A 25648-nucleotide genomic window follows, 5' to 3' on the forward strand; every position below is an offset into this window, starting at 1 on the left:
GCCTTAAATTGTTCCCGGGACTCACCCTGGGCAAATGCTATTGCACGCAGTGACCCTCATGAGATCTGATTTCTGCATGCGGAAACAGTATTTAAAATGCAGGGGACTGGAATTGGCAGTTAACACATTTCTTGTTTCTATTCCTACTGCTTAGCCTGCACCAAGCATAATCAATACTTTTATTTTAGGCTAAGACACATACTCAAAATGATATACCCTACCTTTAAAAAAGAATGGCATACATTTACAACCACATGACAAAAAATAAATAAATAAAAAGCAACTCTCTCAGCAGCACAAAGATAAAACAAATATTTCAATTTCCCTGTCATCAACATATGTATCAGAGTATAGCAATGTGATACAATTACTAACAGAAAGATAGAACTAGAAGCTACAGTAGACACTGCATCTAATGATGTTTAGGCCCCTAAAATATTACTTGGGAAGAAGATAAAGAAACAAAAATAACAGAGCAAGTTCCAAATCAAAAAGATTGAGCTGTATCTGAAAATAAAGCATCTCTAGAAAGTGATCCTTTTCGTATTTAATTTTTTCTAAAGGGAGCATAGGGAATTCTAGCTTGATCCTGCTGGCAACATGCTGCATATTCATCTTGTGCAAGAGAACACAATTTGCATAATGTGGGACCCAGTTCTCTGTGTGGGAACACCCTTCAGGGAACTCAGAATAAGAAGAGCCAGCACTTTTGAGCTCAGCATGAAGGGAATCCACAGCGCAGACTTCATTTCCCTGTGATAGGATTTCCCAAATTGACTGAAGAAAATAGATTACATTTTCTGGGAGGCCCCCTGGAGAATGTTTCTGTTTAAGACACACACACACACACACACACACACACACAAACACACACACACACACACACACACACACACACACAGTATGTGTATATTTATCTATAGTTTTGTTGGTGGTGATATTTAACAATGACAGAGTTTCAACGAATTTACATGAGGATGACATGTAAGAGCATATTTTAATGCATTTAAGACTTTATCAATTTTTGCTCAAGGGATAATAGAAAAAAGCACCTTTAAGTCTTTACTGCTTAAACCTGTGGCAGAAATAAATTCTAACTACATTATATGCATGAATACAGCATATCTGAGTGCAAATCGGTTGTAAATAGAAAATATTTCAGAAGAGGTCATATGGCTAGAAAAGTGCTCAGCTTCCAATAAATATTACCACAAAACACAGAGGCTTGCAAGAAATACACATTTCAATATTATAAGTAGTTATTTTTTCAGTAAAATATCCACACAATTTGAATTCTTACTTTAGAAAATACTCTCCTTTTACTTTTCTCTTTTTTAGAATTCATATTGTTTCTTTTAAAAAAATTATAAGAAACTCTCTAAGATAAGTGCATTTCTAACTAGAAATACAAAAGATTAGATTCACGTGTATACTAGGTTATTTTTTAAAATATGGCAAAAGCACTATTTAAGACACAGTATTACACTTCCTTTAGATAAACTCATATTACTAAACACTGGTGAATAATAAACAGCTTCTAAGCATTCTCGCAAAGATCAAATACTAAGGCAAAAACTGGCAGAAACAACAGACATAGAACTTTCTTTTTGTTGTTGCTGCCATTGTTATTTTACATGCATTGAACGAATGGCCGAGATCTTTGGCGTCTTACTTACTGATGGGTAGAGGTAACCTTCTCCATTCATGGCTATATACAACCCTGTTTTCACTCCCTGGATGGCAACAACACGTAGTCCCACTGGTATGAGGTTGAAGAGTGCTGTGAAGATAAACATTGTCTATCATGAATGGGCAGGAAGAAGCAGGGCAGAGTGTAATTTTTTCTTTCTGATTTATTTTATTTAAGAAACATCATCTTTGCCAATACTTTCTAGAAATTCCAATTAAATAACTTATATTTCGCTTTATAAGTAAGAAGTTTCTGCTATGGGTAAAATGAGTACTTCAGCTTCAACCTTTAAATGTGAGCAGTCTTGCTGACAGCATTCTGAAGGGCTGATGTGACAATAAACAGAACCAAGCCTGTAATCGTGCCTCTAGAAACACTGTGTCTGACACCATTAGATACCAAAAGAAATCAACTGTGAAGTCTCTCAAAGAGCAGAATTTTAAAAGTCCAAGTTGAGTGTTTATTCTAACCCTTCGCACAGAAGGTGTGATTTGTCATTGCAATGAGGTCAGGCCAGAAGTTAAACAGGTGATTCCAAAACTAAATGACAGTGGTAGAACCAATATGATATGCCAGCGAAGCCAGGAAAAGATGTGCACCTGCCAAAGAGCTAAATTTAGAAAGAACTAATCAAAACTGAATGGCATGCAAATGTCAGAGAGGCTACTCATCTATGTTTCCATGTTTTGTTTCTTCTGTTGATAAAATGTTAAAAGCATTTTATATATTTTTGCATAGTGCAGATAGCAACGTTATAACATTAAAAAAACTTAATATCCCTTTAATGTATTTCCATGGCAGTGCTGCATGTTGAATGTTTAGTAGGTTTTCTTGCATCAGTCTTAGAGATAACTGCTTGATGATTTTGGAGATTTTATTATAGATACATTTGTAAGAGAACTATTAATTATTTACAGTGAGGTTATCTGCTGCTACTCAAGTCCTTCTTAACTAAGTCTAATTCTAAGCAGGACAGAACAGGAAATGAAAGTACTAAAATAGTGATGTAAACGTGTAAGTACAGTATCCAAACTCAGGCTCTCAACTGTGTTGCACAAAACCAAGTCATTTGAAAAATGTGGGCAATTTGGACTTCATTCCAAGGGTCTAAGTAGTACATAATTAAAAACAAACTTCACAAATTGTGTTATATTTAATTCTCAGGGACATGTTTCCTCCTAATAGGTTGAAGAAAATTACACCCTCTCTTCTGATTATTACATGCTACTGTTTTCAAGATCCCAAGATGTCTGTGCTACACAAATATAAAAGGAAAACCTCAGGCCAGAGCCATGAATATTATCCCTGGAAAAATACTCAGGGGCATCTATGGTTAGTTGGATATTAGTTTCACTACGTAAACTAATATCAGATTTTCTGCTATAGGATTTTAGGGGATTATGTTATTCTTATAAAAGAATTAGTTTTCTTTCCTCATTTCCATTATTTAATATTAAATATAGATGTGGAGTTGTTGAGTACAGCTACCTGTGCCATTTGGCGACTCTCAGTATTCCTTCTTGGTGGGAGATGGCTATATTCACACTTGTTTAGAACACCTGAACTGTACCATCTCCCCTTACATCTTGAAAGAATGGGCACCATAGAATAATTCCTGATTTATACACAAAATTTTGGAGGGAAAACCATAATCATATGACTGTCCATGCAAGGTACACTAACCTAATCAATTCAAATTTAATTACTCTAACTTTCCTCTTCTAACTTTCACACACTCAGAATGATATTTGTAGGTGCCACATATTTTATATAGGCCAGGTAGTATAATTTTAGAAAACAAATAGATCATGAATTCACCAAAATGATGTGGTTATGGGAAACATAAAAATTATATAAGATAGTTTAAAATGATCATACTGAAAAAATACTAGTGTTTTTCCCTTGTGTTTTGATTGGGACCTGAATTATAAAATACAAGGTATTGGCCGGGCGTGGTGGCTCACTCCTGTAATCCCAGCACTTCGGGAAGCCGAGGCGGGTGGATCACCTGAGGTCAGGAGTTCGAGACCAGCCTGACCAACATGGTGAAACCTCGTCTCTACTAAAAATACAAAATTAGCCAGGCGTGGTGGGGCATGCCTGTAACCCCAGCTACTCAGGAGGCTGAGGCAGGAGAATTGCTTGAACCTGGGAGGTGAAGGTTGCAGTGAGCCTAGATCACGCCACTGCACTTTAGCCTGGGCAATGAGCGAAACTCCATCTCAAAAATAAATAAATAAAACAAGGTATTATAATTTACAGAATGATAGTGGAAAGTGAATGCTTATGTACACTAAAATGTGGAGAACCTTTCAGAGCTGGCCATGATGGAACCGGTACTAGTTAAAAACACAGATACCCACATTAATTGAGATATAATTTTATTTCTCCACTCTCTTTGCTTCTTACATAATTATAAGGCAATGTCACAAAGCCTAGGGGAGTAAGAATAATGGAGATGTTTTCGTGACTTTGTTCATTCATGGAACATTCTAGTTCTTCATATAACAGTGATTTTCAACTCTCGCCGCACATTAAAACTAGCTGTGTTCATAACATAGAATGGCCAGGCTCAACCCCATACCTATTAAATCACAATCTTTGGGAACGGGTTTAGGACATAAGGAATTTTTTTGAAAAGCTCCTCAAATAACCCTAATATACAACTAAGGACGGTGAGAACTGCCGTCCTAAATCATGTGGGGTGGTGGCCACTGAGTGATTGAACTATTTTACACATCAAGTTACCAGGTTGAGCATTTCTAATGTGAGAGGGACTTTTGAGGTTTTAACATTACCATAGTTAATAGTGTATTGATATCTGTAGAGTCCTATTCTGCTTGTAGTAGCTATTGTCTGTCAGTAGGAACAATGAAGTTTAAGAGCACAGAAAAAAATCCATGGCATCCCCAAAAGCAAACTGGGGGGAAAGAAAACTCACCCACTAATAAAGTACCGTAGTTCATGGGGATGCTGACATTTAGAAGAACTTTAAATGAGAGTGGTAATGAGGTTACCTAGGTGCTCACTTCCTTTTGTGAAAGATCTTTCCATTATTATGGTAGTCAATAATAAAGCAGTTGACTTGCTACAGTATTTTCTCCACCAGAACCATTTACCCATCATCCATGATTTTTGTGCTACTTTTCCTTCCCAGAGATCTACAGATATTAGACTGGAAACCCCTGGAGAACAAGGGCACCAACGTTTGCCTACCAGTGGGCCTTTTTCCCCTCCTCTTAATTCATCTGAAATTTTTAACAAAGGCAGTTTAGCAGGATGGTTCTGTCTTTTTTTCATTCTAAATATCCATATTTAGTGTGGGAAATGTATTGAACTCAATTCATGAAGATACGAAAGTTCAAGCCCTCAATTTTGTTATTTAGTGACTTTTACAGTGCTATCTGGGTGAGTTTTCGGTTTTTTAAAAATTATTTTTGCTAGTTATGGATAACTAACCCATGGTTTGTATTCAGGGAGTCATAAAAAATGGAAACATATTTATGAATGATTATTCATAATGTTTATGTTCAGTATGTTTATGAATGATTATTCATAAACATGTTTCCATTTTTTATAACTACCTGAATACAAACCATGGGTTGGTTATTCATAACTAGGAAACTATATGATTATTACATCACCTCTGTCCTCACAACAAAAGAGCTGTACTCTAAGTAGGACCTGACAGCCTTTCTAAAGCACATTCCTATTTTTAAAGAATTTTTCAGTGCTTAAATTTTTCATAAGATTCATGAGACTATGGAAATGAACCAGAGAAAAGAAAATGTCTTTAAATTCATCCTAAGAAACACCGTTTTGCAATTTGCATAGGCCAGAGGACATAAAAATGAAGTTAATTCGTAATTTCCATTACTTTTATAAATCTGCTACGATTCTGCCAATTGTATTAAATTTTATAGTCATATAATTTGTAGAACCTTTTGAGGAGGGAATATTGATTTTACCCACTGTTTTTCTTTATTTCTTTGCAAATGTTGAAATAGTAACAAAACTAAACTAACTGGCTTACAGTGCACTTGAAATGCAATATAATGTCTCAGAAAAGCTGTGGACCAGAACTTTGCACAGGAATTTGAGCCCCTCGAGTGTGGGCATTATGATTTTCTTCTGATTTGCTTTTACAAAGGGGATCCTGTTTCATCTTTCTTCTCAGGACTGTGTCTCACTAGCATTTAGAGTGTCAGAAGAAATTTCAAGATTCGTTCTGAGTTTTTGCTCCTTCTACTGCAGATACAGAAGAAAAAAAAACCATATATTTACAGAACAGAAGGTGGAGTGTTTTTTAGTATCTCAGCTTTCCAGTTTAGTCTTTAAAATTATTCAGATAACCAGACCTGTATGTGTGCACATAATAAATCTGCACTTCCATATTTAGAAAGTGCTTATTCAATTCTGAAGCAGTATGCTTTTAAAAGGCAATGTCTAATAGACACTTCTCAAAATAATATTGATTCCTATCATTAAAGGTAACCAATTTTGTTGGCTCTGCAAAAATTACACAAAGAAAAAATGCTAGAGAAAAAACACATAAAACCTTTGTTTGAGTGAAATTATTTTTCACGTAGTCCAATAAAGCAATATATTTATGAAGCTATGGTGTATGTCCTGTCTTGAAAACTTTTGTCATAAAATGGATGGCATCAGTCTTTAGCCTGACGAATCTTTCAGAGTGTCATAGCTCACCTAGTGATCAGAGTTATGGGAAACTAGTTATTACGTTCTAATCCTCCCAGGCCAAACAAAATGAGAGAACACTGAAGACATCAGAAATTATGAATCCCTAAACTTTGTGACCTACACAACAGTAACACGTAAGAGAAAGGAAATGGTTTTTGTCAACAAATGGGTAAGGAGTTTAAGGGGAAAAGAAACTGAGCAGAGACACACGTATTAGCCTGAACCATAAGAAACTGACATCTTTTGTTGGTCAAAGATTGTCAGCTACCAATAATCTTTGAAAGTTCAAACTAATAACAAAAGCTGCAAAAGTAAATGTTTGGCATAAAACGCCTCCTCTTTCTTCTGTAGCTGAATTGTTTTACCCTCTCTTTTCCTATATCAAAAAGGAAATAAAGTAAAAATAAACCAATAAACAAACAGAAAAGGGAAAAATTTAAAAATAAAAAAGAGTGATATGAGACACAAAGAGAGTAAAGAGATTAGAAATTGACAAGGAGGACAATGTAGGTATACACAACAATTAAAAAGGAATTGAAGAAAAAATAAAAAGTGAAGCAATGCACAAAATACAAAAAGTGAACACGATGGCTGGAAAAATAATGATATTTCACATGGCAAAATGACATGTAAAAATAACCTATTTTGTATTGCTAACTACTGCCAGAATCAGTGTTACTGGCAATTTGATCACTGGAATTTAAAAAAGGAAGTGCTGAATTTTAAATTGAGCTGATAAAAATAAACAAAATAAAAATAAAAAAGGAAGTGCCTTCTGATTTGATTATGTGTATTATTCAAACCCTCACTTCTTTTCATGGAATGATGTTTATATGTGAAGAATAAGACATACATTAATGAAAAAATTCATATCTATTTTTGATCCACCGATAATGTTTCTTATGATTAAGTATTTCTAATAAAAATAGTTTTGCTTTTCACTAACTCCCCCACACAGTAAAAAGTGTGCTTATTTTGGAACTAATATGCTAAATTAAAAATGAATCAGATGCCAATATAAACAGAAAATGGGAGAGCAAAACACAGACAGTTGAGTAAGGAGAGGCACCAGACGGAGAAATGTTATACATAAAGAAATAGGAAAAAGAACACAGACATTTATACAGTGGAAGATGTGTAGCTTTTTAATTAAAAATGATCACAGATGCAATTCTGTAAACACTTTGCACAATGAATTTCAAAGTACACAACCTTTATGTTTTTTCTATAAGAAAGTTTTTTTTGTTAAATGCAAAGAATTTTAAATTATATTTCTATTATGTAAAAAAACAAAACAAAACTATTCCTTGTAGCTTTTGAGTTTCCACAGGCATCGTTAAGAACCTCAGGGCCTGATAAAATAATACATCCAAAGAAAACATGTAATTAATTTTTACCTAAATACACTAGTGTACTTACTTAACTTTTACAATAATAAGATTAAAAGTAACAGTAATTTTCTGGGTATGATAACTGTCTGAATAAAAAACAAAAATAGTAACATAATCATCTTTAAACCATAGGTTTCTTTGGTTACTCCATTAATATTTTCATCCACGTAGTTTAAATAAAATTGTAAATGGCATCCTAGTGTGTAACATTTGTAAAGATGAACCAACACGACCAAACATTTGCAAATGAATCTTAAAAAGTCATTTAAGTAGCAGAGTATCTTCTACCAACTGTGTAACTGGTGGCCTGGGGTTGTCACTTACTAGAATTAGTGCTGTCATCCTTGGTTCCATCGAGAGCTCCATCGGGGTGCATTTGCAAGTAGTAGCCTTGCCTGCAATATAACCTGGTCACTATACCCTTGAGCTGGGGATCTGAAAGGCAAACATAGTTATCATAAGCCTCACAATGTGTCACCATAGTTTCCTTTATCTTTTCTGTTTCTCTTTCTTTTTTCAGAAGAGGACATTTTATACAAGTAGCATATTTTATTTTGTCTCTCAGATTCTTCTGTGTTTTATCAAACCTGCAGTAATCTATTTATAGAAGGTAAAGGAAATGCAGTAGTAAGCCACAGAAACAGGCTGTTTTATAAAACTGGTATATGCATATTTAAATTATTAATTAAAACTATTAAACTAATTAAGCTGTCAGTTTAATTATTAGTTTAAACTATAAACGAATTATTACAAACAATATTATCATTCATGATGGCAGGACAAGAATTTTGCAAACTGGTGACTCTCAGAAATTTTATTAAAAGGTTTTTTAATGGAGTTCTCCTTTTACTTAAGTTGACAAGTATTCCCAAAATTAAAAACAAACAAAACAAAAAATACCTATATTTAAAAAACATTCATACTAACATATGATACATATTCTTAGGAAAAGCCCCAATTTGGAGAAAACCCCTGGATGTTTGAAGGGTCATTGTTACTTCCATGGAAGTATCTGTGCTGCTTAGACATATTCGCAGGAAAACGGAAAACTCTACTTGTGAGCTCAGGGGAAACACAGCAAACCCACGCATACGAGGTCAGCTCTGAGGCAATCAAATAGAGAAATTAGACAAATTAAACTGATAAACTCATTAACTTGTATAACTAAAAAGGACAGTCAAGTTATACAATATGAAATCTGATTCTTTGTCAACGGGCATTGAGATAGAGGGCAGTGGAAGTTTATTTAAACAAAAAGGGAAATCATGCAGTAATAGATCCTCATTTGATGATTCATTGAAAAGACATCCACTCTAGTAATCCAGTGCTTCACAAAGAGTCAGTTGTACCTTTGAAAACAAATATTTGCATGTGGTTTTGCAAAAGCCATCCCCATCTCAGGGATAGATTGGATGTGGGACATCATAATCTTCACCATGGCAACTGGCATCTCTCCACAACAGCTGAATGGGCCATGCTAATGCAATCCGCTGTCAAAACAGTCGGACGTTACTGAGTAATGAAACCTAGCACCTTATAATCAATAGAAAAATTGTGGTCTTGCAAATAGGTGAAGACAAAAAAATTTTTTTGAGAGCTATCCTTAAGCTCTTTATTAGTCCTGAAGAAATTACAAAGAATTTCAGTATCTATTTCTATGCACATCATTTAAAACTGATCATTTGAGACGTGACTCCATTGTACCTAGACTTGCTTCATAGATGGTATAATATTGGAAAAATCCTTTTGGAAAATAATGCATGAACAGCAGATCATCACAACATCAGTGTGACTAGCTGTATTCGAATATGAAAGCTTTTAAAAGAGTAGGATTTTAAAAATAAATATCTAAGTGATTATTGCATTGCGTTACATATGTTCCTTATTCTGTAGTATATAACTTCCCAAATCACATAATTCTAAGATATGCACTAGTGGAAAAAAAATACTATTGTGCCTAAGTCTGCCCATCACCTGGAAGACCTGACTGGGCTAAGTACTAAAGACTTCTTCCTTAGTTTTGCTGTATTTTATTTATGCTCTTCACTGAAAATACGTGGCATGGAAAAGAAGAGAATAAAAGCAAAAAGAGTTAAAAACATGAAAAAGAGAATTTTTTATTATTCTCTTGTCAAGAAAAAAATAATGAGAATATTAGTGATTTACAATTTTTCTGTAAAACTTTTATGTTCTGACATCACTTATTCCTAAGCAATCTCCTATTTGAGCTACTATGTCTTCTGGAGTTGAATTAACTAGATCAGGCGAGGCAGTGAGAAGCCACCTACCCACCCACTCACACGCGCCCTCATGCTTACACAGGGAGATTTGGGATTATGCCTCGTTTTGGGTGAGGGAGCACAAATAAAATGTAAAATTATGTTTTTCTCCTTTAACTTCAAGAAAATACAACCAAATTGATTTTGATTCATCTGGTTATATATTGTTTGACGTTTTTCCTTTTTAGAAATCATAACACCATTGATTTTATTCTTCTCAGGTGCCAGGCATTATTAGAAGCACATTCTATTATTAACTCTTGGATCCTCACCATTACTTAATAGAAGCCCACTTGGAGGATGAAGAAATCGAGACACAGAGCAATTAAGTAGTAATAATATGACAAAGGGCACATAACCAGTAGGTTAACAGCTGGAATCTGATCACTCAGCTCTGGACCCTGCCCACTTAACTGCTACCTGATGCAGCCTGTACAAGCGGAATAATTGAACTAAAATGTCTTCAACACTAAAAATAAAATGCAAATCAAATCTGTTTAAAAAACCAAAACCAACTTGTATTTTGAAGATTAACTGCCACTGTGTCTAAACCCAAATCCTGCTAGCCAGAGCTGAATTTGTGACTACAAAGCAGTAACACAAAGGTTAGAAAGGATCAAAGATCTTGAAAAACCTCTTCTCAGATCCATCTCACTTTTCCACTGGCCACATTTCCAATACATCTCTGCCCCATTAAAACCTTACCAAAATTGCTAGTTCAGTACTGTAAGTTTAAAACAAATGGGTTGCTCAATTCCTTTTGATGCATCTTCGGCGTCTCTCGCTCTTTTTCTTTTTTTCTATTTTCACTGCCAGCCCCTCATTACCTCTCTTAGGTGGTCTTCCCACCTGCAGTTTTCCTTTTCAAATCCTTCATGTCTGGAAATATGCAGTGACTCTTCACCGTCCACTGAGTTATGTATGCACCTTACCGCAGTAAGGCCCTATCTTATCTGATGGCTCTGCTCACTATAGCCCTTATCCATCCCCTGCAAGTAGCCTCACCTGGGTCACTGTGGGTTACCTACAAATATTACATAATTTCCCACATCTATCCTGTTCCCTTAACCTTATCTGTCTCAAATATGGCCATCTGCATTAAAATGCCCCTTTGCACATCTGTGTAGGCATGCACCCACATGCACACACCTTTGCAGAGCTGCCTCCTTTTCCTCCTCCCCACTCTGGTTCTATCAACACATCCATTTCCTCAAGAGCACTTTCCTGAAACTTCAGATGACATCAAATTCTTCCTTTGGACAATTTTATGGTAATTTTATGGTATCATAGGTGAATGTGTAGCAATTTATGTGTTCCTGGTTAAGTAGATTTATAAGTTACATTATCTAGTTTACCTAAAGTTAGAATAGTTTAGGGGGAAAAATCCCATAGAGAGAATAAGGATTAGAGATGATACGAATAAAATAAGCTAAAATAAATACAAAACAAATAACAAAGATGAGATTTTTCTCTTACATGGATTTTGTGGTTAAAAACAAGTATAGAAACTAGTAACAAAAACAAATGATGATCTATTGAAATCTAACATGAAATGAGCCAAAGGAGTTTGAAAATGTAAAGACAATCTGAAATATAGTTACCATGATAAAAAATGAAACTTCATCCTAAATGCACATACCTTCAGATATAAAAGTGTGGAAATATTACATGTGTGAGACAAACATGTATTAATGTAATATGTAAAAATACATGTAATATGAAAAAAATGCTCTTTTTTTCAATAAACTGATAGAATAAGAAGGCTTGCATGATATTTTTCTAGTAAATGTTAAATATAAGGCCTACAAGAACAAGTATTTTTGTTTTAAATACTGATGTATCCCAAAGTCTTACAATACAGGTTCCCAATTAATAATTGAAAAATAAATATCTAAAGTCCTATACCTATATTTTAGCTAGCCATGCAAAAATGGAAAATACTTTTTAACTCATAAAATTATTAGTTCTTTATTCTCTTCTGAAACATTCGTGTTCAGAATGCCTACTCTGCTTAAGAAAATATAAAAACTTAGAATCTCTTCTTTGCCTGTCTTAATTCCCCTTTTCCTCCAGTTTTGTCTTTTATTTTCTATTTAGTGTGCCTGATAATTTTACTAAAAACGTTTTGAAGATACTCCTTGCACAAAACTCTGTGCTAACAATGATCTGTGATATTAATTAAAATAGAAATAATGAAAACTAATGTGCATACATATCAAGAAAAAAAGATGTTTCATAATATAGTACCCTCAACACTCAGAACTGAAAGAAATGCAAATCAGTCCGACTGCCTTCAGATTCAGGGGAAAAATACACAACATTTTTAATTAAAACACTCATTCTCTTAGAAATGAGTTCAATTAAATTAAACACCGTCATAAATGGTTTTCATGCAATGGGAAGACTGGCGAAAGAAGAATCAGGATAACCAATCAAATGGTGTACTTATTTTAAATTATGATTTAAATGGAAAAATGTACACTATGACATATGTTTTTCTGTAGCAAATACATTAATGTATATATATCATACGAACTATGTTTATATACACATAAATCTCAGTACTAATTGGTTATCAGTGTAGGTTCTTAAACGTAGGTTCTCTTCTATTAGCTATGGAAAAAAATCACACGTTTTTATAGGGTAAAAACAACTTTTGTAATATACATTTTGCAGAAAAAAATGTGGCAGATCTAATTAGATTTTGGCACTCCCAGTAGCAGAAAATAGTATTTGAATAATTTGCTTAAAGATATATATTATCATATAATCCAACCACAAAAATAAACTGTGTCCAGGAACTTTTCCAAAGGACTGAGAAAATAAAGGTGGGATAGGGACACTAAGGAAAATGATAGATAAAATTAAAGGCATGTGAAAATTTGCTATCTTTGTTTATCCCTTAAGATTACATTCAATTTCCTTTATGGATTGAGCCAATGCTACCTCGAGAATCCCTTCCCTCTAGGAACCTGGTTCCAGTTACTTCAGAGTGATTACCCAACTCACGGTCCCATTCCAATGTACTATTACGTGTGTTAAATTTTAACACTTCTCCCACAGGCTAGAATAGCTCTCCACCACTTCTCTCCCTATCAGAATCCTATGTCTGCAGGCACTAGAGATACTATCTGGCATTAGAAACAAACAGGCCAGGCACAGTGGCTCACGCCTGTAATCCCAGCACTTTGGGAGGCTGAGGTGGGCAGATCACCTGAGTTCAGGAGTTCAAGACCAGCCTGACCAACATGGAGAAACCCCATCTCTACTAAAAATACAAAATTAGCCGGGCATGGTGGCACGCGCCTGTAATCCCAGCTACTCTGGAGGCTGAGGCATGAGAATCGCTTGAACCCGGGAGGCAGAGATTGTGGTGAACTGAGCGCACCATTGCACTCTAGCCTGGGCAACAAGAGCAAAACTCCATCTCAAAAACAAACTAACAACAACAAAAATAAACAAATGAAAAACCCAAACAGCTCTTGCCCTCAAAGAGTTTGCTGTTTATTGAGGAGAGGAAAGAAACTATAATGTGGCTTTATATCAATCAGCCATGTGTTAAATTAGCAGGTTTGCATGTCTTTCTGCTCTGCAAATAAATGATAAATCCCTTGATAATTTGCATATTACTCAAAATAACCTATCACGGTGCTTGCCACAGAACAGGTTCTCAACTAGTATTTATTGAACCGAATTCACTTTCTGTTTTGTTTTTTAAAGTGGCTATATATCTATAAATGGTTTTTGAGGCAAAATGAATTTTTTATATTGTATTTAAGAGTTGGAGAAAAGCATGCTTGAGCTAAAGATAAATGTGGGTTTTGAAACGGAAACACAAATAATTTTAAGCTTTTTCCCCAAAAACTATTGTAGCTAAAACATTTTCTCTAGGTAAAGTTTATTAAGAGAATGACTATGGGCAAAGACTTTTCTAGGGGAAAATGTTTGAAGAGATCATTAAAGGGAAGAGAGACTGTAAGAATCCTGCTTAATACTTGACCCTTATCTCCAAGGAACAGACTTAACAGGAGTATCTTGGGATTCCTAGCCCAGGGTTGAACTCTCACTAGCTTTTTGAATATCCAGTGTATATAAAACTACAGAAGGAAGGAAATCTTTGGCACTCAGAAAAGCACTCTTTCCAACACTATTTTCTAATGAAATTTTCTCATTGCAAAGTTCTAACATATTAGAAACACATTGGAGCTGTCATGGCCCACACAATCCAGAAATGGACAATAAAATGGCCAAAATATCAGCTCTATTGTTCCATCTTATTTATTCATCACTTACAAAGATGAATAATTGTATGATAAAACATCGTGTGCTTTGGCCTAATTTATTATTTTTAAGTTGTAATTACATATTTTCAAAATTAAATCCCAAATATCAATTATGTAATTGCAAAATACAATTAGCAAAATTCTTGTGCATATTTAAGTAAGAAAAGCATGTACCTTTTGGTGATAACATTTGGGATCCAAGTCAATCCATCATTACAATCACATCTAGAAAAAGCTTTCCTGATTCTATACTGTGCCAGGGATTCCTGATTTGTGAATGATTTCATTTGCTCCTTCCCAGAACACAAGCGCACCGGCAAAGACGCTGTATGCTCTGTCTGAGGTGCTGGTGTGTTGCTCAAGTGCCGTCTGTGGCACTGACAGATGTGGGTGCGTTACTCATCTTCAGACTCCTTGTTAATATGTCAATGACACCAAACACTAAAAGACACTTATGGTACTTTCAGGAACTTTTATGTATCCTTCTATTAACATAAACATTAGTAAGGACTACACTGCCAGCTGAGAGAGTAAATATGTCCCAGATTATGAAGCAAAGAGCATTTTATGTAAGTTCTTAAATGCTATTGTCATCTAAAGAGGGAAATGTGAGATATTTCAGTTTAATTGTTATCTAAATACTATTCTTTTTTTAACTGTAGATACAGTATTATGTTAAATTTAATACACAGATTTAACATATTCAGCTAAAACACTATGAAGAATGATTCACTTCTCCTTTTGGAAACTAGAAATAGGATTCCCTAAATTTAAAGAATCTGAAGAAAAACTGCTGCTTGATTCATTCACAGAATTTTCCACAGCCAGTTAAACCTATAGCAGACCGTATTAATTTGTTCTTCAGCTGCCATTACACTGTCTGAAATACAGAATTAGCATGACAAAAAGTAGATGTTAAAGAACCAAAGACATCTGTCGAAAAAAAAGTGCATTTTTATGTAATAAAATTCAGAATCAAAAGCCTTTCAGGGAAAGTTATATTGCATCAGGATATTGCATTAACCATGAAAACAAGAATTACACCAGATGTGCAGTTTTATCTATTTCTTCAGATAAATAGTAGAGCAGTAAACTGGGAACTTTGTCTGAAAAAAATATATTTTCTGTTTTTTTTTTTTATACATTTGTTTCAGAGCCAGGAAGCATTTCTTTAAATGTTTTATGTTAAAAAAAATAAGCAGTGGGTGAATTTAAGAAAATAACTGCACATGGCAAGGACTGATCTATTCATCCTCCAGAGTTGAGGCTCATATATTTAAGAAGTAACATTTTGGAGCAAGAATATCACTCATCTTGTCTGTTCATATCTAGAACTATTTAGAGACCTCCACCTAATGGGTAGATAGTTGGAAATGATAGTGATAAACACTTTAAAGCTACTTCCATTTAAAGAAAGGTGCAAACATCTGAGCTCTGTTCCCTTCTGAGTTTCTTTTCCAGACATTTGTCTTCTAGCTGCTTCTGGGAGGAGATGGGAGTGATAAATTTTTTTTTTTTTATTAATAATCCTCTCTACAGAATCTCCCGAACAGCAAGGGAAGGAGAAGAAAAGAGGCGGCATTCAGAGATACGATACCTATGAATCCAAGTAGACATCTACACTTTTAACCAGACAGGAAAAACATTTAAACCAGATGTTATGTACAGAAAGAAAGAAAAGAATACTCCTGGAAATCAGTGTGAAAATTTCATGAAGGATACTCTTGAAGAGTATCATTTGCTCTTGAATTCAGTTGCAACCAGTTATATGCATCTCTAAAACCCAAAGTTTCTCCTTATTTTATCACCAGGAAGCGATGCCTCTTCACCATTTTTATTTATTAAGGCTTAAAATTTTAGAAAGGCAGTTCATAACATCACCCTTAATCAATCTCACAGACACATCTATCTCTAGAATTCTGCAACACAGCCACAGAAATACAACATTTTACATTGGAAAACAGGAGGAGAAATCCTTTCTATGTTTTGTTTAAGCATGTTTTCAAATGCCAAGATATTTAACTTGCTCCTTTAGGGGGCATTTATTGTGAATCTACTTTGTTCCAAGCGTTTTGTTAGGAGTTGAGAGGAATTTACAGCCAAAGCAGATTGCTGTCAATTGTCCACATCATCATTAAACCAATAGCATGATGTGAGTCCTAAAACAATGAGGCTGTATAAACAGAAAGGTAATATCCAGCGCTAATGATAACAATAGTAAGAATAATAGCTATCATTTCCTGAGCATACACTTTGGGCCAGAAACGACTCTAAGTGCTCTTTTTAAAAATACTAACTCATTTAATATGCATAGCGACTTTTTGAGCTAGGTAGCATTATTATCCTCACTTTAAAGATAAGAAAATGAGGCCAGGTATGGTGGCTCACACCTGTAATCCCAGCACTTTGGGAGGCAGAGGCTGGCGGATCACCTGAGGTCAGGAGTTCAACACCAGCTTGGCCTACATGGTGAAACTCCATCTCTACTATAAATACAAAAATTAGCCGGGTGTGGTGGCATGTGCCTGTAATCCCAGCTACTCTGGAGGCTGAAGCAGGAGAATCAATTGAACCTGGGAGGCGGAGGTTGCAGTGAGCCCAGATCGCACCACTGCACTCCTGCCTGGGCAACAGAGTAAGATTCCATCTCAAAAAAAAAAAAAAAAAAAAAAAGATAAGGAAATGGAGGCAGAGAGTCACTATGTGATGTGTGCAAGAGCAACACAAAAAGGAAATGATGGCGTGAATGTGAAAGCCTCTGTGATCTGGCCTCTCACGCTGCCCAGGTACCACTCAGCTGTGCTCTAGGTGGACATCCCAGTGTTCTCAGACCACCCCTGATACAAACACACAGTGAAGGGGCACTGACAGACGAGAGGAGAGTGACAGACAGGGTGGGCCTGGGGAAAACCGTGTAAGAAAATGTTTAATCTGAAGATGATGACATGTCATTTTCAACAATTTGTGGGGCTGTCACAAAAACAGGGAATGGAATTATTTAGCTTTGCCTCAGAAGACAGAATTAGGACAAATAAGTAGAGTGACACCAAGATGGAACATAAATAAGGGCAGTGGTTGCTGTCCCTTTGGTCACTGCTAGATTCCAGGTGCCTAGAACAGAGCCTGTCATATAGTAGGTGCTCAATAAATACATCATTAATATATTAATAAATACATCCAAAAGGACAATGAAATGTCCAATACTCCTAGCTATCCTGTGTAAGAATCAACTCTCCCACAAAGTAATGCGTTCCCTGTCGCTGAAAGTGTTCAAGCAGTTGGATGGTCATTGGCTACAGGAATTGGGAAGGGAATTGCTGCTTTGAAAAAAAATCTTGAGAAAAAAAGCATACGTTATTTAAACAGTGGAAATGTATTATCATTTAAAAAGCACTAGTTTAGGATCCCTGTCTCCCTGCCTAATCTTGACCAAACACACACACAGACACATACACACACACACACACACACACACAGAGTAAAGTATGGCAAACGCTGCCCCTTTCTTCTTAGGGGCTTGACTATGAATAATTAGTAAGTGAGGAAGGGTGGACATGAGTGAAGGGATGGAGAGGAGAAAAGGAAACAGTTTCTTATAAAATTGTTAAAAGAAAACAGACAGACCTTGCTTATTAGAGCAAAAGTTTAAAAACATGGAAACCTATTGCAGTCAAAAGTTTGAGAATGTTTTGATACTTCATAAAGCAAACTGTGAGATGTGGAGTTGCAGGCAGTCCAGGGCTATTTTAGAGGTAGTTTGAGCTGGAAGAACATTTGCACTAGAGCATGGATTCAACTTTCTTTTCATATTTTTTGTATTTCAGTTGTTTTCTTTCAATTTTAATTTGACTCTGTTTCACAAATACAGTTACATAGTCATAGTGTGCTAATTTAACAAGCAATCCCACTGTGTGGACATGTTTTCAGGGTGGAGGGTGGGAGGGAGGAAGAGAAAGAGGCGAGGTGATTCAGAAACAGATCCTCTTTCCACTTTCCCCCGACTCTCCCAAATGTACATTTAAGTCCTTCACTTTCATTGGATTTATGGTTTGTAGCTTTGGCATCAGAGCCATACTTTTAATTTCTAAAAAAAGAAAACGCTGGGAAAGGCACTACTCAGCGCACATTTTGGCACACTCCTTTCGAATGGCATAGGTAGCCACTGAATTCCTTATCCCTAGGGGTTCTATATTTTTACATTCATGCTTCTTGCTCATACATGAAGTTTCCCTTTACCCAAAAGCCTTTTTTTGTGTGTGTAACTGATGTGGCACAGGCCTCTGAAAAAAAAAAAAAAAAAAAACTGCAGGGTCCTGGAGAACCACAGGCCAGAGAAACCTGGAGCTGCAAAGAAGGACAAGATCTGGAAGGTTTGCAGCTAGCCCTCAATGAACCAGGTTTCAAATGAATGCCACGAGGAAACTGAAAGGCAAAACTTTAAAATACCACACTCAGGAACACCACCTAACTATCATATTCCCATGCCTGTTTTTCGGTTTCCTTTAATTTTATAGTACAGTTTTGCAGGGGATAGAAAATCTAATATTTCAAACCAGTTTTAAAATTTCAGGTTAATGCTTCAGGACATGTTTGTGAAAACCAAATAAAAACTCCTCCTTTAATTTCAGCTCTATGAAAAGACAGTGTTAAGATCCAAATCTACTACGAAGTTTAAGGTATTTTCTTCCTTAAAACATTTACAGCTTTATGTGGCCATCAGGTTGGATTATATGGAAAACAGCTCAGCATCAAAAAACACTTTATAGTAATTTATATGATGTCACTGGCCAAGGAAGATGATCATCCTTTAGAAGTAACTATAAAAATGCTTGCTATGAAGAACAAGCTAGAGGCATCACACTGCCTGACTTCAAAATATACTACAAAGCCATAGTAACTAACACTGCATGATACTGGCATAAAAACAGACACACAGACCATAGAACAGAATAGAGAGCCCAGAAATGAATCCACACATTTTTGTTCACAAACTCATTTTTGACAAAGACACCAAGAAAACACTTGGGGAAAAGGACACTTTCTTTAATAAGCGGTGCTAGGAAGACTGGATATCCATATGCAAAACCATAGATCCCCATCTCTCACTATATTAAAAAATCAACTGAAAATGTATTAAAGATTTAAATGTAAGACGTAAGACCTGAAACTTTAAAACTACCAGAAGAAATCATTAAAGAATTTCTCAGGACATTGGTCTGAGCAAGAATTTTGGGGTTAAGACCTCAAAAGTGTAAGCAAGAAAAGCAAATATAGATAAATGGGATTATATCAAGCTGACAAACTTTTGCACAGCAGAGGAAGCCACCAACAGAATGGAGACACAACCTACAGAATGAGAAAATATTTGCCAACTATCTATCTAACAAGGGATTAATAACCAGAATATATAAGAAACTTGAACAATTCAACAACAACAAAATAACAAACCCCATTTAAAAATGGACAAAGATCTGAATAGACATTCTTGAAAGAAGACATACAAATAGCCAATAGTTATATTTTTAAAATGTTCAACATCACTAATCACCAGAAAAATGCAAATCAAAGCCACAATGAGATACTATCTCACCCCAGTTGACATGGCTATAATCAAAATGAGGAAAATAACATATGCCGGGGAGGATGCAGAGAAAGGGGAACCCTCATATGCTTTTTGGTGGGAAAGTAAATTAGTACAGCCACTATGGAAAACAGTATGGAGGTTTCTCAAAAAATAAAAAAGGGAACTATCATATGATCCAGCAATCCCACTGCTGGGTATATGAAAAAAAAGTCTGTGCTCTCATGTTTGTTGTATCACTCTTCACAATTGCCAGAATATGGGGGTCAATGTCCATCAATGGATGAATGGACAAAGAAAATGTGGTGTAAATATATTTCATATATATGTGTGTGTATATATATATATATATACACACACACACACATACACACATGCACATATATAATGGAATTTATATAATATACAATGAAATATTATTCAGCCATACAAATGAGTGAAATCCCTTCATTTGCAGCAACATGGTTGGAACTGGAGGACCTTATGTTAAGTGAAATAAGGCACAGAAAGACAGATATCTCATATTCTTGTGGGAGCTAAAATAGTTGATCTCATGGAGATAGCAGAATGGTGATTTGCAGGGGCTGGGAAGTAGTAGGGGTAAATAATGAAGAAAGGTTGTTTAATGGGCACAAAAATACAGTTAAATAGAAGGAATAAGGTCCAGTATTTGATAGCACATTAGGGTGACTATAGTTAGCAATAATTTATTGTACATTTCAAAATAGTAGGAAGAAAGATTTGGAATGTTCCCCACACAAAGAAATGATAAATGTTTGAGGCAATGGATATCCTAGTTACCCTGATTTGATCATTACACATTGTAGTTATGTATCTAAATATCACATGCCCCAGAAATATGCACAATCTTTATGTATCAAAAAATTAACAATAAAAATGCTTGCTATAGATACAAATTGTTAACATCCGGTCATTTTAATCCAGGTGGTTAGTGGAAAGCTTTGGAGAGAAAGTGAGATGAAATTGAGTCAGAGATGGCCAAGATGTGGATGATGGAATGAAGTACCTTTTTCAGGTAAGGAGATGTCCTCCTGGGAGGAAGTCCAAAGTATTTTTTGAAGACAGATGGGTTTGGAGGCTTTGGGGATAACAGTAGGTGAGGCTGCTGGCAGTCTGCAGGCAGCTCTGGGCACGCATGAAACTCAGGCTAAAAGTTTGCACACTGAACATTAGAGAAATAGTAAACATATTTTCTCAGCTTTTTCTCAAGAAGTGACCCATCGGAGTCACATTTTAGAGAACACTGGGAACTGCTGGTAGCGGTAACCTATTCTTCACTCAATAGATGATTGGTAAAATAAATGTTAAAATTTTAACCTGAAAAAGTACTGGATTGTATTTCTAAATTTCTAATTCTGAAATTTTAAGCTTTTCTGTGGAGAATGGTAGCATTTTCTGTGTGCATATACATACACATAAATATATACATGAATGTGTGTGTGTGTGTGTGTAAAATTTAAAGTTTGTGCTCAAGAATTGGGAGGCTTTTTAAAAAATTATGTGACTTTAGGTAATTCAATATGATTCCTACTGACATTTCCACAGGGGGTTAATTTAAATAATTTTTAATCAAGCTTACTCTGTTGCCTTATGATGGAGAATATATAACAAGATCATTAGTAGACAATAGCAAAGCTTTAAATCCCTTTCAACATTTTTCTGAAATGTGTTCATGCAGTTAAATAAATGAGCATCTCCCTGATCAACTCAAAGGCAGACAACTGTAAAGGACCACATGTCTTCAAGATTACCTTCTGATATAGAGCACAACAAAACACTTCTTCAAAGATATAGTTCTTCTTACTTGTGTCTAATGGTGTGAAAGCATCAAAGGGAGTATTATTAAATGAATTGTGTCCCCCTAAAACTCATATGTTGAAGTCTTAACCAGAATGAACTACATTTGCAGACAGGGCCCTTAAAGACATAATTAAGTTAAAATGAGGTCATTAGGTTGGGCCTTAGTCTAATAGGTCTGGTATCCTTATATAAGAGGAGATTAGGACCTCAGACAACTACAGATAAAAGACCACAGGTAGACCCAGGGCGAAGACAGCATCTACAAGCCAAGGAGAGAGGCCTCAGGAGAAATCAAGCATGCCAGTGCCTTGATCTTGACCTTGCAGCTTTCAGAACTGTGAGAAACACATTTCTGTTATTGAAGCCACCAAGTCTGTGATACTTTGTTAAGGTAGCCCCAGCAGACTAATAGAGGAATTGCCATTTAAAAAAAATAAAGTTCAACTGCCACGTTCACCGATTTAGAGGCAAAACTGGCTTCACTTCAGAGGACTATGTAGCTAACTATGAGAAAAATCTGAGTTGTAGCACCCAGCTCCCAGGATAGTTTTTGCCTTTTCTCATTCACTAAAGTATTTGAAGAAAGGAATTTGATATTCACTTTCTGTCTCAACATTTAAGTACTATGATATGTTTTCTAGATTTTTAAGTTTAATGGAATTGTAGAGCTATTTTATGGCCCTGATTTTACTCATGTGAAATATAAATAAACGAAAAAAAATAACTAGACATATTTATAAACCCACGTCTGAAGAAATCCATCCATCTCCACATTGGGAAATAGACTGCAAACCACTCATCAAGCAAAACGTCAAGCTGATATTTTGTCAGATAAAAGAAAGAGCAAGGGAACTTCACTATGTACTTTTTAACCCAGAAACTTCTAACATACATTATTTCCATCTGAAACCTACCCCATGTAATACATGAAGAAAATCTGCATCTGAGAACGTGCATCATCTGCTTAGTATTGTCTGGTTAATGAGAGAGAGTTGATTCCAACCTCTACATGTTTCAGGCTCTGAGAGTGCTTTGCAGTGCTACTTAGCCTATGCTCATGCATTTTTATCATATTCATCTTTATTCAAATGATTTCCTATGACTCTACACCTGTCAAAACACTGCCCTATATCAAGGCTTAGCTTAAATATCCCCATTTATGAAATAGTTTCTAATCTCTCCTGTCAAGAACCAGTCTTTGTGTTCCCTAATTATGATATTGTACCAAACCATCTTTGCTGAGTTCTAAAATTCAATTCCTTTAAACAATACAAAAGCAAAAACAAAACAAAACAAAACAAAAGACATAGCTCCTTTAGACTAAAAAGTGTAATAGTTCAGTTCTGATATAATTTTTAACTTATGCGAGGGCTTCAGTACTAGATAGGAACAACTGCTTTTCTGCATATTTCAGAGCCTTGCTGAGGAGGTTTGGGTGCTTTTGTCTCATGACTTGCTTTCTTTCTTAAGCAGTCCACACCTGTAGCACACCTCTAAGTTTAATAAGTGAAAAGCATTTCCTGTCTTACCTGAAAAAAAAAAAAAAAAAATTGTTCTTGGAAAACGGACTAACGCTGACTGCCCAGGACTTGTAAAAACCTTTCTGTCTGCTTTGCTCTGCAGTGTGCCAGGGAGAACCATGTGGGGACCTCTGTTCCTCTAAGTCCCTCCAGGAAAATGAAATCTATAGCTCCTAAGGTCATCCCAGAAAGGCAGAACTTTAAATAAAAATCCTCAGATCTCAGCAAGAACAGCAGAAAATAGGTTACAACAATATGGGGTGTATCCACAATGCTCTACTCTCACACAGCCTCCATGTGGGAACAAAATGTTTCCCAGTCAAGGAGCAGAATTTACGCTTCTGTACATTCATGGAAGCAGACAGGTCAAGGGGTCCTGTAGCTGCGCATTATCTTGGCGATGCCACACACAGCAAGATGTCCAGGCCCAGAGCCACATGTACTTCTGCCTGCCTTGCTCAGACATCTGCAGCACTGACTCCGGATAAGACGGGATTGGGGGTGGAGGAGGAAAGAACTTGAGTAGGGGCAAAGGTGGAGCCAGTTACCCTCTCACCAGCTCCCTGAGTTGGATAAGGTGCCTTACCTTTCAAGAGCCTATTTTTTTTCTTATTGATAAGAAGACAAGGGGAATAATGTCTACCCCATCAAGGTAGGATCACCAAGATCCAGTGGATGGTGGTTTCAGAACTGTTATCTGGCCCTTAGTAGAGGCTAAGCCGAGGTTAAAACTTTTTCTTCTTTTGCTATTTATTTTCACTGTACCTTTTACAGGAAATTAAGTTTGAATTCATAATTCACATCTTCTGTGAAACTGGCAACCATAATACAGAGAGGTGAGTATTTTGTGTGAGGAGACCCACTACCCTCTGCTTTGTACCTCTTCTTCTGTAAGAGCCACTGTAGTCCAGTTACCTTGCTCCAAATGCCTGGGCCCTCACATCACATTGGCCTTCCCTGTCTCCAGTTGTGAGGAATATAACCCAATTCCAGATGTGCCCTCTGGAGATGGGCCCTTTGCTCTCAGCGTTCAGATAGTGCCATCCCAGAATACTTTATAGCCGCCACCTTGCAAAAAGCAACCTAATGCCTAGTAGTAATGCAAGAATGCATCCTTCTCTTTCTGGTCCTCATAGTCTGCTCTGTATCTTCCCATACGCAGTCACCATGCTGGTTGTAATAACAACAGTAATAAGAATGCCAGCCATCATTTAGCCATTATTTACTGTGTCAAACACACTACTAAGAATTTTATAAACATTAATTGACATCATCCTTTGAAAACCATGCAAATCTATTATTAATGCACTAATTTTATTTATGTAAATACACAAATCTATATATGTATTTCTATATATATACACATACATACATATATAAATATACATATAAAATTAGAAACTTAACCCAATCAGAAATTTGACAATGTTCACACAGTTAGAAAGTTGTAAATCTAGGTTTTTGATCCAAGCTGCTGAATGTAGTAGTAAATAATCACACAGTTTTAATTTATTCCACCAATCACAGAGAGAACTTCTGATACATGCTTCCGATGGAGAATATCAGAAATAGAGAAAGAAGTTGAGAGGTGAGAGCTCTATAAATAAATACAGAGAATGAGAGTGTGCATGTTAGAGGTAAGAAGATGTGACACAGCAAAAACAAGAAAAGCCATCCAATTACTTGGCAGACTTACAGGAGAACTGATAAGATTATCAATAGCTAATGTTCAAGATGTCTAGAGTTTGCATAGCAAGGAAAATAAAATAATAGGGAATTGAACACAACACAATCCAAAGATGCAAAAGAAGCATCTTTTCAATTTTTTTTTGATTATTTAAAAATGTGTCCCTTATCTAAACTCTTAATTTTCCCCTAAGGAAAAGTGCCTTATATTACCTAAAAAATTTTTGTTATGAAGATTTCCATGTAGGTTCCCACTGTACATTCTTTGAAAAGTGTTTTAGAAACAAACAAAAAAATAGGCCCCATCTTTATTGTTTACCATTTAGCCACATATATTATTTGGGCATCAGAAAGGCCTAGTAAAAGCTAATTAAGATCAAAACATTCTTAACTTGATAATTCTTTTAACAGCAGAGAGGAAATCCCTGGGCCTTGTAATTACATGGGCCATTGAACATGTGAAGTAAAAGGAATTAAGCTTGTTATGACTCACTACCACGTCCCCAAAATACCCCAAACCCAGTGTTATATGGCTAAAGGGAAAATGAATTTGCAGAAAACAAGGAGGTAGTTTGTCCCATATTCATCCTAAAATCTCCAGGAACAAAATCTAACATTTGACAGTAGGCTGGCCTCCCCATAGTGTGCTGGGAAAACAGTGGGGTTCAGTTGCCAATTAGCTATGTGGTTTAATGT

At 35.8% G+C, this 25648-nt stretch overlaps 1 protein-coding gene across 2 annotated transcripts in view; it reads right to left on the reverse strand.

Annotated features, from left to right (window-relative positions):
• The window catches only part of FGF14 (fibroblast growth factor 14), a 693562-nt gene that overhangs the window by 157830 nt on the left and 510084 nt on the right, over nucleotides 1-25648 (reverse strand). For both annotated transcript variants that reach the window (XM_009427196.5, XM_001150157.8), the window contains exons 2-3: nucleotides 8107-8217; nucleotides 1677-1780 (exon numbers count right to left, since the gene is read on the reverse strand). In XM_009427196.5, the coding sequence (XP_009425471.1) occupies nucleotides 1677-1780; nucleotides 8107-8217 (215 nt within the window). The remainder of the gene's footprint in view (nucleotides 1-1676; nucleotides 1781-8106; nucleotides 8218-25648) is intronic.

This window comes from Pan troglodytes, chromosome 14 (assembly GCF_028858775.2).
Source record: "Pan troglodytes isolate AG18354 chromosome 14, NHGRI_mPanTro3-v2.0_pri, whole genome shotgun sequence".
Lineage (NCBI taxonomy): Eukaryota > Metazoa > Chordata > Mammalia > Primates > Hominidae > Pan > Pan troglodytes.